The sequence below is a fragment of the Xiphophorus maculatus genome, chromosome 10 (assembly GCF_002775205.1).
Source record: "Xiphophorus maculatus strain JP 163 A chromosome 10, X_maculatus-5.0-male, whole genome shotgun sequence".
NCBI classification, from domain to species: domain Eukaryota; kingdom Metazoa; phylum Chordata; class Actinopteri; order Cyprinodontiformes; family Poeciliidae; genus Xiphophorus; species Xiphophorus maculatus.
The window spans coordinates 2,351,829-2,365,478 of record NC_036452.1 but is presented as its reverse complement, the minus strand read 5'-3'; the positions used below and the strand labels follow the sequence as shown (position 1 = coordinate 2,365,478).

Genomic DNA, 13,650 nt, shown 5'->3' with positions numbered 1-13,650 from the left:
ATTTTTATTACCCCTTTGGAACAAATAGAAGAAAATAAACTGATAGGTATTTTCTCAAGCTATATAAAAAGAACCACAGACAACGTCACTTAGTTTTCCACCAAATTCTTGCAAGAATTGAGAGGCACAGAGGATCGGCTCCTCTGTGTTTCTCCTCCTCCTTGCGTTCTGCCATTCTGCTGCAGAACTTGTCTTTTTATTAGCAGGGAAAGGGAGTGAATGGAAAGTGGGAGAGTGATCTTAACAAAAAGGGAGGGCTACCCTGATGACAAGGAAGGGAAACATCAACTAAATTCTACACAGACAATTAGAGGCAACTAAGGAGTATCTCAGGAAGTCCTCCTAAAGAAACACCTGGGAAAACATGCTTGAGGTCAAGGAAAGGTTAATTATGTCTTGCACACAATTTAACAAGTTCCTCCTCTCTGGCGTGAGAACCCTAAACCTTAAAATATAAAACAATAGTAACATAAAACTACTAATGTAAGAAAGATAACAAAACATAATAATTCTAACATAAACTCAAATGTAAAAAGCCAGGAGGAAAACTAATTCAGCCTGTTTAAAGGGACAGTATCATCTAAAATCTAGTTGTTTTTGTAGCTTCTCATCATATTATAATGTTTTTCCCTGGAGTGTTGCTTTGATTCTTTCATTCATGTTTGAGAAATCCTTTAATCTCCATGGCAACCATTCAGCTACAAAAAGTCTGGGTTGACCTAGCCCCGCCTTCCAGCCGCTGCCCCTCCCTCACTCAGCTCCTTCAGACTAGCCAGCAGCAGTTAGCAAGCAGCTGCTGAGCTCATTATAGGAGCTGCTGCTCAGAGCAACGCTGGTAAAAACGTTAAAGGATTAATAAAGGAGCCATGTTGGGACGACTTCCTGGAGGCGGAGATTCAGACAGAGCAGGAGATTTAAAGAGACAGGCCCAATTTCAAGGCGTTAAATTATAAAGTCAAATTTAGTTTAAGTCATATTTAATATATACAGCATTTTATGACAACTGAAGTTAACTGTCCCTTTAAGTTCACACTGCTTTTGTCCCCAAGATGAATAAAAATAAAACTTTCTATGCTACACTGATCATCCACTGAAAGGTTTTACATTACAGTGAGTGGATGAACATAACAGAGGATTCATTCATCCAGGAGGAGCGGAAGTAAAAAAAGAAAAAAGCAGAAGGATTTCACACGATTTGCACTCATTAGCTGAACAGAATTTGATCAGGATGTTTGCATTCGACAGAAAGGAAGTGAGCAAATGAACGAGTGAGGGAGTAGAGAGCAAAACAGTAACTCCTGTGGGAAAGAAGCCGTCTAAACGGCAGAGACAGCAGCACCTGTTTCCACCCTGTTACCACTTCAGACGGAGACCAACAGATTTCTCACACCCCGTCTGCCTCGCCAGGATAATTATTAATATTACATCATCACTGTTGCTGAATTAGAGCGCCGTTCCTCTAATGATTTGTCTCTGACGGTCGGTTTAAACTGGATGCCTTCATCATCCAGCTCTCCCTCCTCCTCTGCGTTCGCTGGCTGCAGCGTTAAACCACCCACATTCCCTCGCCGCTCTCCAGGAGAAAACCACCCACAGTTCTCTCTGAAGTAGCTGCTACATCCATGTAACCTGTGGCATTTTGATGCTGGCTTATTTACTTAAATATCCATTTAGCCGTTTAGTTAGCGATTTTGAGTCCTGAATGGAAGCCAATCTGAAAACGCCTGGAGGAAATTTAGTGATGTCGGCTCACATATCTCTCAGCCGGTTTAATGCAGAGTAGCCAAAAATCTCACTCAAGCAAGAGTAGCACTACTGAACATGTTTTTACTCAAGTAAAAATTAAAATAAATCACTCAAGAGTGAAAAAAGTATTTGGTAAAACGTCTACTCAAGTACTGAGTAACTGATCAAATTATCAATCATTTAAAAATTACATCATCAGACCAAAATGTAAAGTTAAGTGGAGATTTTGGTATTTTAAGGACCAAAGTGGCAATAATTCATATCAGTAACAAAATCAGACTAGAGAAATCAGTCTCTTTCAATAAAACTTTTATGAAACTTTTGCAAAAACCGCAGGTCTGAGTCTGGTGAGTTTTTGGTTAAAACATGTTTGTTTTTCGTTCAGTGGGTAGAAGATATAGAAATTTTACTTAAGAGTTAAAAATACTTCATAATAAAATTACTCAAGTAAAAATAGAAAGCACAGTGAAGTAAAAATATTCCTAAAAGTAAATTTTTCCAAAAAGCTACTCAAGCAAATGTAATTGAGTGAATGTGAAGCGCGTCATTTTGACACCAGTTTATTGCTTTCAATGGTGAGAAGGGAGTTCATTTTACCGTTATTAGTATGGATGCACCGATTGCAGTTTTCTGGTCGATTGCTGATCTTTAAAAGCAGATCATTTCTGCATGTTGACAATAGTCACCTCACTGTTGCCAACTCAGCGATTTTCTTGCTACGTTTATTGAAATTTCAGATCCAGTAGGTTGTCTTCACAACAGAAACATTCAGGTTGTCTTTATTTATTCTAGCAAAAGAGGAAACCAAGTTGGAGGTTAACAGCAGTCCATCTGCTTCTGCATCTATACATAAAATAAAAAACCTTAAACTACAGAGCAACAGCTCCCAATGAGCAGTTTTAAAATTAAACATAACATTAATAAAGGTTAAGACGTACAAAACATCACAAAATCACTCCTTAAACATTGCATAGGATTAAATTTGTCTAAAATATGTGTAAACATATTACTTGTAAACAAAACACAGAGCTGATCCACAGTTACCAACGGCAACAGAAAAAAAGGGCGGAGCTGTTGGTGACTGGTTGCTATAGTAACCACCAGCTGTCAAGAGCAGATATAATATATAATATTATATAATATCTGGAGAAACAACTTCTTTACTGAACCAAAATAAATTCAAACAGACTTCACATTTCTAATATTGTTAAAATAAAAACCCTGTTACACATGCAGTACCTTGCCGGCCACTAGGAGGCGCCCTGTTTGTTAGACACTTCCTGAAAGCCTTCGTCATGTTGAAGACGATGGTTCCTCTTCATCTGTTGAGTTCGCTGTGAACCTGGGGGGAATAACTCTCCATCTGGCACCTGAGCTCGCTGTTTGTTGGCAAAAAACAAAGTGTTTGCCTCTGTTATCCGCAGTTGCCATGGAAAGATTTATTGCATAATTACTGTTATTGGTAGTGAGCAGAGGATGGACCCCGAAGAGGCTGGATCCTAGACAGCGTTCATGAGTCAGAATAAAACCATGCCAGTTAATCAGATTTCCTTTTGGCTGTGGCGTTTTTTAACGATCAGTCGAACGGCTCTGGGTCTCTGTTCCTACAGGTTTACAGGTATGAAGTAATGGCTTTAAAATTTGTCACCATGCAGGTTTGCAGACAAAGTGGCTCCTGCTGCTTTAAAGCAAACAACAAAACAGGTGTTCTGTATTGTCTTTGTTGTTTTATGTTGTGAAACTTTCTCAAACCTATAAATGTTTGCGGGAAGTGAAAAGAACTTGCAACCAACACTGAGAGTAGACTATCAGCGGTCTGCCAGAGTAAGCAAATACCTCTGCCTCTGTGTCATGAGGGAAATGTTTTTCTAAGCTGTGGAAGAATGAAAGAAGCCAAGGGCACAAAGAGCTCAATAATTACTGTCTTCTAAACAGGCAGCTGTTTACTAATGAAAACTGTTGTGATTTATAACATCTGGCCTGCAGTTTGATTGATTTATTAATGGAGAAATGTTTGATGAAACTAAGAAGTAGCAGCTAACAGGATCTTAGTCATGATTTAATCTGTTGGACCAGAGTATTTAAAATGGGAAAATCAAGATTTTTCACTTTCAATGATTTTGTTATGGAAGCCCATTTCTGCCAAAAAACAAAAGTCCAACAGAGAAGTTATAATTTCAGGTTTTGGAGTTGTAATTATGAGATTTAAAGTCATAAATATGAAATTGAAAGTCATAATTTTGACTTTAAAGTTCATAATTATGAGATTCAAAGTAATAATTTCAGCTTTCTAAGTTAAAACTATGAGATTTGCCCTTAATTATGACTTTGAAGGTCATAATTATGATTCAGTCATAATTTTGAGACAGTTATAATTTTGACTTCCTAAGTTATAATTATGAGATTCAAAGTAATTAGAAGGTCTCAAAATTGACTATTTCTCAAAATTATGACTTTGAAAGTCAAAATTCTAACTTAGTACTTCATATTTATGACTTTAAATGTCAATATTATTATTATCTTTGAAATTATTATTTCCTTTTTGCTATTATGACATTAAAATTTGAAATTATGTTTTTAAAATTCAGAATTAAGACTTCCAGTTGGAATTTTCGCAGCAATGGGCTTCCATAAGTAGTTGTTTTACTCTCTGAAATTACTATTCTACAGTCTTTCTAAAGTCTCTCCCATTTTTTTAGGCTTCATCCACAGAAATAATTCAGAGTACATAGAAATTTTTCATCAAAAATGCTGAGTAACTCCCAGTTGACATTAGTTTTATCAGATCATTCCCTCCATTTTTTGTGATTCATTGGTCGTGGAAATTTTTATGAAATCAACAGATCCCAGACCTTTTAGCGCGCTAACGCATTATTTAGAGTATATTGCAAATTTTCAGCAAAAATCATCAAAAACTACAAAGTTTTTTTTATTCTGAGATATTGAACTCTTTTTGACTGCAATATGTTTACACAGACAGATGGCTGTACAGTCCAAAGTCACAGTCAGCCCCCCCCCCCCCCCCCCCCACACACACACACCCTCTTTCTGTTTTTCACCTAAAGACTCTTAGCCTCTCTGTGTCGTTGCCCAGCGGACACTGGTTCATACCTGGTGTGATTCGGGTCAAGGCTTTCCCCGGTTAATCTATTGTTGGATTTATTTGTCATCATGTGAAGCTAGGTGTGTCCTTGACCTTTGACCTTTATGTCAAAAGCAGCTAGAAGAGATTTTATTGTCATGGTTAGTTTTTACAGCATGTCCACACATCCTTAAAAAGTCTAAAGGTGTTCTCCCTCCTGATAGTCCGGTAGGTTCGGTTCAAATTGCAACATTTGTTACATTTTCAGCTGATGTGGTTCACTTCTCCACTAAACTGTGTCAAATGATCCAAACTAACTGAAAAACCTGTTCCCCTCCTCGCCTGTGGGGGCGCTGCACCAAGAACCACACAAAGCACTGCTTCCTTCCTCACTAAATGTACATAAAAATGGAGTAGCGTCAGATTTTAGAATTTCTCTTTTGTCTTTGGCTAAAGACCAAGAACGATTCTCTCGTTGGGCTAGTCTAACACGTTTGTTTTGGTGGTATCTACCCAGAATGCCCTGCGCTGTAGTCCACTTCCTGCTTTTGGAGCGGTCTCCGGTGTGCATGGTGTTCACACCAGAGTTCATGTTAATCAAACTGAGGTTTTTAGGCGGACCAGAGTTCGCTTTTTTGATCGATTACGGGTTCCCACCCCCACAAGCAAAACAGACTTTCTAGACAAATGAACAGAAGTTGGATTAAAGGGACTAATCTGGTGGAAATGAACTCTGATATCAATGTATCTAAAATGTATGCCTTAAAATGTCTTAAATTCCTTAGAAAACAATGTAAGTTATGACAACCATAGGTCTTTAAATAGTCCTATTACTACAAAATATATTCTATTTAGTTTGTTTTTCTCCTTTATGTCAGGAAAGTTTGAGTCACACGCAGACATCTTCATTCCATTCTGAGACCTGAGGTTGTTGTGGCTATCGCTAACTAGCTTCTAATATGCTCTTGCTACTAAGATAGCTTTTATTGCCAGTTTGCTGGAGACGTTCAGCTTTGCCACTGGCTTATTTTCATTGCTGACCCAGTCGATGCTACGTTCATTTTTTTATGTTGTGCAGTGAAAGTTTATAACTGGGTCAATGGACCGCTGCTTTCCAGCTTTTGTTCAGAGGTTTCACTCGTCCTTAATGACATCCCAGCATGTAGGTCATGTATCTGCTTCAGCTACCTTGACGTGATCAGATCTAATAGTCCTTAAAGTTCACTGAATGCACTTTAAACTCTCACTACTGAGCTTTGAGAAGATTAGAGACTCTTCTACCTCACTTCAGATTTATTTCTTCTTGTCTGAAAAGTCAATCCCCCTAAATTCAGGGGACAGTGGCTGATTTTAAACCTTTGAGCAGGTGGACAAGATTGGTAAATATTCCAAAATTAAGAAAATTATGGCAGATTTGTTGGTGCAACCCTATAATTTAGAGATCCATATTTATAATATATGTTTTTAATTTCCATTTGCATGACTTATCATGTTTTTCTTGCTACCTAAAACAGGATGATAAAAGTTTTCACTTTGGTGTTTTGGACTTAACTAGCCCATTCTGTATTTACAGAGACTTCATATTTCATTTTCTTTGTTGTTTGTTGTTTTGTTTATTTATTTTGGATATTTAAAATGTCTTCCAGTTCCAGTGTGAAATGTTCATTAGAATTTAAAGTTTATCTTTGAGAATGTGTTCTTGCATTATTATTTCCATTATATTACTTAAAGATGGTTTCAAAACAACAATCGCAATAATTCCTGGGACAAAATTTAATTTGTTATCCTGACGGGTCTGGTTGAAACTAAAATTTAACAAAAAATCTCTTTGTGTTTACTAATTAATTTCATTTTGGTACAAAGCAAGATCATGAATGTTCTTAAAGGGCCGGTTGTTCAGGAATTTATTTATAAAACCCATTATCAAGCTGTTAAAATAATAAAATAATAAATTCTTAAAATTAAATAAAATTGAACATCTTTTCTATTCTCCAGGATTTTGCAATTGTTTTTTATTTTTTGCAATAAAAATCTAAGTGTTTGTTGTACTAATTTAGAAATATTTGCGTGTATGTATGACAGTAATCGTGATTTTTTTTATTCCTCGCTGTATCATTACAGATTATAACTTGACACCATGTAAGGGTGTTCCAATGTTTTTCACCATTTTTTTTGAAAAATCTGCAATAAACTCACAATTATATATTAGTGTGTAAAAGTGCGGGGATTTGTTAATTTTTCTCAAGATAATTCGCAATAATCTGTAGGATCTGATTGATGTAATTTGGCACTAAACACAACATAAAAACTGCTTTGATTTGATTTATAAAATGATGTTTATGCACACTGTTATCTGGAAGGTTCATTTTATGTGTCCCTGTAGAGTCTAGAGGGCCACATAAAGAGCCCCGGCGGGCCGGATTTGGCCCCCAGACCCCGAGTTTGACACATGCTGCAAGCTGTTGCAAGAAGCTAAAGTAGTTTATGTAGCATTTTCTCATGTGAAAGCCTCAGAGCCAGGCTGTTGCATCAGATTTCGCCTAACGTTGACCCCCATGTGACCCTGCAGCCCAGCACTCTGCCCCAGGGAACCATCAACATGAACCAGTGCCTGGACGTGGTGGACGGCGAGGCCCGGACGGGCCAGAAGAGCTCCCTGTGCATCCTCACCCCCGACAAGGAGCACTTCATCCGGGCCGAGTGCAGAGAGATCATCAATGGGTGAGGCTGCTACCGTGGCAATGGACCGTTAGCACCTGCCTGTGATATCATTCAAATTCAAAAATACTTCACCGATCCCAAAGGGAAATGAAATGTTGTTGTAACTTGTATTAATTCAGATTCTTCAGTTATTGTAGATAGTGACGACTGTTGGCAGGAAAGATATCCTATATATTTCCTACAATTACTCTTGAGTAATTTTTTTACAAGAAATTACTCAAGAGTAAAAAAGTATTTGGTAAAAACTCAAGTACTGAGTAACTGATCAAATAAAATGAGTCAAGTAAAAATAAAAAGTACAAACACTCCTAAAAGCCATTTCTTTGAAAAAGTTATTCAAGTAACTGAGTAAATGTTGCTAGTCCCATCCAACTGTAGTGAAACCGATTTCATGCTAAGTGGACTTGCCATAAAGATGACTGTTTGTGGTACAGAGAGAAACATGGCTGCAGCTGAGGCTGTACCGCCCCCTGCTGTCCGCCCCAGGCTCTGCCTCTACGTCGTAACGATGGCGCACATTCCTCCATCCAACATTTCTCTCTGACCTCAGACTTTCTGAACAGAGACCTCAACTCTCTAGCTTTAAACTCCATAATTTGGCTCCTGTCTTGGTTTCCTCTGGCTGCTGCTCGCTCTGTGCGGATATTCTTGGAGAAATGTGACTCACTACACCCACTCTTCACATCGCTACCTGCTCCATCACCAACACCTCCCACTCTGCCTCATCTGGCCTCCATGTGTCGTTACTGGAGCAACTGATGGTGCAAATCGTGTTTATTTACCAGTTTCCTCATACTTTAACTGTAAACGCTTCTATTAAATAACAACTGATGTGATTATAGTTTAAGTTTTTGAAACTCTAAAGAGCAACAAAGTGGAAAAACAGAATTAACATGGGTTATTTGAATAAATTATGTGATTTTGCTCCATTTTCTTAAGACATTTTAGCTCCTCATTCATCACATGATTTAATTAGAAATGGTTGTGACACTTTAATAATTCATCCAATTCAAGCTCAACGTTTTGCTGAATCCAATTAAACCAAGTTAATTATTACCATAAAATGTTTTTTATGTCAGTGCCAAGATTTAAAAAGTGCAACAAAAATAATCATTTTGCTGGATTCCCTCACACAGTTTCTGTTTAAGAATCATTGACTGCACAGTTTATACACTAAAAATGCTCTTTTTAGAAAGCTAGTTCTGTAAATGCTAATGTTCTAACATTTTTTAACAATAAACTTTTACTGCATTCCATAAAATAAGAGAGGAACAAAAATTTGCACCTTCAAGTATGAAAGAAAATGTGCATATATTAACCTTCAGTTTTAAAATGATATATTATATATTTATGAAAACATATTTGAATATAATTAAATAGAATTGGAAATAAACAAAATATGTTTCAATCAGATCAGTAGATGTAATTTAAACCAAATGATTTATAATAATTTGGTCAGTGTAGATTAGAGAGCATAATTTTTTATTCAGATTAAAAACAACATAAATGTTAATTTGTTTCAGCTTTTTGTTGTTTTAAGTGTTAAAACTATTTCCAGTTTCCGTTTATTAACTTAGTTTGTAACATTTGATCAAATGTGAAAGAAAAAGTGCAAGTGATTCACTCAAATCTGCAGTTTTAGACTAAACTCAGTAACATCCAGAAGCTTTTTAACTGTAAACTCTAATTTCAAACAGGAATATATAACTAAAACATTTTTCATGCCAAATTTAATGAGTGTATGTTTGTAGTCCAGACTGAGCCGACTGATGACGCTGCAGCCAGACTTGTGACAAACAAGAAAATGAAAGATAAAATACAGTTTGTATTTTCTTGAGCATTTCCTTATTTAGGTATAAGACAAAGTATTTTTCTTTAGTTAACAGTTTTTCTGATTTTATTGATTACATTTCGGTAAAACCAGCAACCTTGGTTGCCAAATGTAAAATGAAAAGACAATAAAGCCAAAAAAGCTTTTGAAAATATTTACTTCCATGTAATACATTAACCCTGTTAATATTCTGAATCAACAGTGATTTACAGATTCTTTTTTTCTGCAGAATTAGACTGCTTTGCTTTAGTATATTATTGAAGAAATAAAAACAACAAATGCCTTAAGACATTTTCAGGAAAAAAGTTGATTACATTTTCTTCTGTATTGTTTAAAAGCTACGATATAAAATATTATTTAATATTAAATAATCACTTTCCTGCTAAATAATATTTTATTTGTATTTTAAATGCATCAATCAATGTGGTACCAAAGGATTCAACAGTTTGTTTTTGAGTAAACTTGGCAGTCCAGTTTGTTGTGTGTGTGAAATCGGTCCAGTTACAGTCGGTGTGTGTGAAATCGGTCCAGTTACAGTCGGTGTGTGTGAAATCGGTCCAGTTACAGTCGGTGTGTGTGAAATCGGTCCGGTTACAGTCGGTGTGTGTGAAATCGGTCCGGTTACAGTCGGTGTGTGTGAAATCGGTCCGGTTACAGTCGGTGTGTGTGAAATCGGTCCGGTTACAGTCGGTGTGTGTGAAATCGGTCCGGTTACAGTCGGTGTGTGTGAAATCGGTCCAGTTACAGTCGGTGTGTGTGAAATCGGTCCAGTTACAGTCGGTGTGTGTGAAATCGGTCCGGTTACAGTCGGTGTGTGTGAAATCGGTCCGGTTACAGTCGGTGTGTGTGAAATCGGTCCGGTTACAGTCGGTGTGTGTGAAATCGGTCCGGTTACAGTCGGTGTGTGTGAAATCGGTCCGGTTACAGTCGGTGTGTGTGAAATCGGTCCGGTTACAGTCGGTGTGTGTGAAATCGGTCCGGTTACAGTCGGTGTGTGTGAAATCGGTCCGGTTACAGTCGGTGTGTGTGCGTGCGTGAAGGGCGGCGCCTGTAACAGCAGAGTGTTTCTGGCTCCGTTAGGTGGCAGGAGGCGCTGACCGTCTATCCCAGGACCAACAGGCAGAACCAGAAGAAAAAACGCAAAGTTGATCCTCCCACTCACCAGGTAAGGACTCGCATCTGATGGCCGGCGTTTTCTCACTCGCCTGAAAGAACGAGTGAACGAGTTTTTTTTCTGTCGATTTCAGAGAAGAAAGAAAAAGATTTTAACCTTTATTTTTGTTTTTTCAGTGTTACATAATCCTCCATTTTAGATCCGTTTTGGCTCTCGTTTCGGTGAAAATCAAATTACAATGTCAGGGATTCTAAATAAAGTAGTTAATTAAATTAATAAAATAATTATTGGAAATATTGAAATTTGACATTTTTTCACAATGTCTTGATGTTACTTTTGTTGCCAAATGTGAAATAATGAGAACAATAAACCCAAAAAAGCTTTGGAAAACCAACCCTCTTAATAAATTAATAATGATTTAGAGATTTCTTTTTCTATAAAGCATTTTCTTGCTTTATAAAATATTTTCTACTTGGTATATATTTGAAGAGATAAAAACAACAATTGTACAGAAAATAACTAATCTAAGACAGCATGAGGGTCGTTGCAGATAAAGGAAAACTTTTCTATAACAAACCCAGAAATTTTGAGTTTAATTTCAGAAATGTATTTGAAAAAACATGGGCATTTTTAACTGAGAAATCGGTAGAAAAAAATTTGAAATTTTCAGATTAACTTCAGAAATTTTCTTGAAAAATTATGAAAACTTTCTGAGTTAGAAAAGTCAAATACATTGCTAGAAAAAAATTTAGAAGTTTTGATATCATTTTCAGAAACTTTCTTGAAAAAACATGGACTTTACCGAGTCTCTCTAGTCCAAACTCAGAAACTTCTGTTTTTTTCTCTAAAATTTGAGTTTTTTGGCAGAAATTTTCCCGTCCTTTTTATTTTTTATTCTCTCTACATATTGACCCCAGCAGGCCACCGTATTAACCGCCTGATCTCAGGTGTCGTTGTGACTCTCCGTCCCGTTGTGCTAAAGTTAGCCGTGTCTCTCTGGCCCGATGGGATTAGCGGTTCTGGACGCCGCGGCCCGTTAGCATGCAGGTGTTGACTAGATAAAACCTTGGCTCGCTCACAACGGCTGCAGCTGGATTTTCCCCTTGTAAGAAACTTGCAGGTCTCCATTAGATTCCATTACATAGAGCGCTCTCCTGCTAAACATAGACATACGATACAGGAATATAACCGCAGACCACCCACTGCAGGCCAGAACTGCGTTTGGCAAAGACAAATCTCTGTAAAGTTTGTTTCTGGTTCCTCTAATGACGGCGCCCTGACCTTGTTTTGCTCGTTTGTCCCATTGTGACCCCGTCGTCAATCTTTTTTTAATCCAGCACAATCCCTTCCTGTGTAGATAAGCAAACTCTCTCCTCTGCATGTTTCAGTTTCTGATTTACTCTTACAGTCCACCATATTTTTATCCACACTTTTCCTCACTGGAAGAAATCCCAGTTAATTTACTGGTGAACAAATACAGATTTAGGCTGCAGCTGAAGATGTAAAAATCTTAAATAATTATCTGTAAATGTGTTTTTTTTCCCTGTTGCTGCATCTTTCAAATATTTCCGGGATATCTGTAGCTCCAAATTTCATTTTTAACTGCAAATGTAATGATTTCTGCAGTTGATTATTTTTAGTGTAACCATTTCATTTCTCTTTTTAGGTGTAAAAAAAGAAAAACAAAAAGGATGAATAAATGTTCTTCTGTGGGATAATTATATTTGCAGAAAATTATGTTAAAAACAAACAAAAAACATTTTCCAAACTAAATAAAAAAATGTAAGGTGGCCTTAAATATGTTAATCACAGGTCTTAAATTTTGCTGTGACTATTTACTCTCATGTATCATCTGCAGTTCGTTTTTCTCGCTGGACATTTTTTAGTCATTCAAACATTTCAGACATTTTTATGCTAATTAGCTGCTAATATCCAAGCTTTTGTACGTTTATCAGTATCAGTTCATCTTTGCCACTGACTCACTTCTGTTGCATCCTGTTAAAAAAAACTAAACATTTCTATCATATAAAATAAGCAGTTTTCTTTTGTACATTTCAGTTGTGATGCAAGTCTTAAATTTCATTCATAACTGTCTTAAAATATCTTTAAAATCCTTAAATTTGAGCTGGAAAAACCTTCAGAAACCCAGTTAAAATTACTGGCTAATTTTAGTCGGTTATTAATTTCTATTGCAGACCCTTGGCTTAAATGTTTGCTCCGAGACTTTTAATCTACAAGCTTGTTTACAAACATGGCTGATGTTTGGTTTATGTTGTTTTTTGCACCATTATATAACTATAATTAGGGTTAGCAGCATCTAAACGGGCTCCACCACTTGTCTGCCATCAGTTTCTGTCATCGTCTCCTTCGCTGTGTGTTGATATGACAGACTGTCGCTGGTGGATATTTAGCTTTGAGTTGAGGTTTATATTTTCCACACCTCACTGTGTCAACACCACTTTTCCACTCAGAGCTCCCCTCCCGTGTTTATATATGTTCGCAGCGACACATGCTTAACGCTGTTGAAAATAATCAGCAGCGCGTCGACCTGAGGGCTAACGTCTGCTCTGACTGGAAAACATTTCCGTTTACACTCCGCTTTCAAACCTTTTAAATTAAATAAACAGTTTCTAAATATTTTTACTGACTCGGTTATAACTACTATAAAAACAATCTGCTAGAAAAATATTCGAAATTTTGGGATTACTCTCAGAAATATTTTAGAAAAAAATGGAAATTTCAGCGTTTGAAGAATCAAACCATTTGATAGAAAAAACTTAGACATTATGAAATTAATCTAAAAAAATGTCTTGGAAAAAATATGAACATTTTTGAGTTTGAAAAACTGTAAAATTTTGCATTTAATAACAGAAATTCTCTATAAAAACACACACACACAAAAAAAACATGAACATTTCTCAGTTTGAAAACTTGACAATTTGCCAGAAGAAAAAAAACTCAGAAATGTTGAGATTCTTCTCCAAAATTTTCTTCAAAAAATATAAAAATTTCTGAGTAGAAAAACATTCAAAAATGTTCAGACTAATTATCAGTCACTCATGTTTAGATCTGTTGAAAAAAATCACAAACTTTGTTTTTTTTACTGCTCTGACAGGAAAAAGAAAAATATGTTTCGGTTTCAACCTTTTGTCTCAT

General features: G+C 36.5%; 1 protein-coding gene across 6 annotated transcripts in view; it reads left to right on the top strand.

Moving 5' to 3' along the window:
- LOC102237473 (protein outspread-like) overlaps positions 1 to 13,650 on the top strand; it is a 61,261-nt gene that overhangs the window by 20,394 nt on the left and 27,217 nt on the right. For all 6 annotated transcript variants that reach the window (XR_002753403.1, XM_023341280.1, XM_023341281.1 and 3 more), the window contains exons 4-5: positions 7,398 to 7,549; positions 10,461 to 10,545. Coding sequence is in view for 5 of the 6 variants with exons in the window: in XM_023341280.1 (XP_023197048.1) it covers positions 7,398 to 7,549; positions 10,461 to 10,545 (237 nt within the window). In the remaining variant the exon portion in view is untranslated. The remainder of the gene's footprint in view (positions 1 to 7,397; positions 7,550 to 10,460; positions 10,546 to 13,650) is intronic.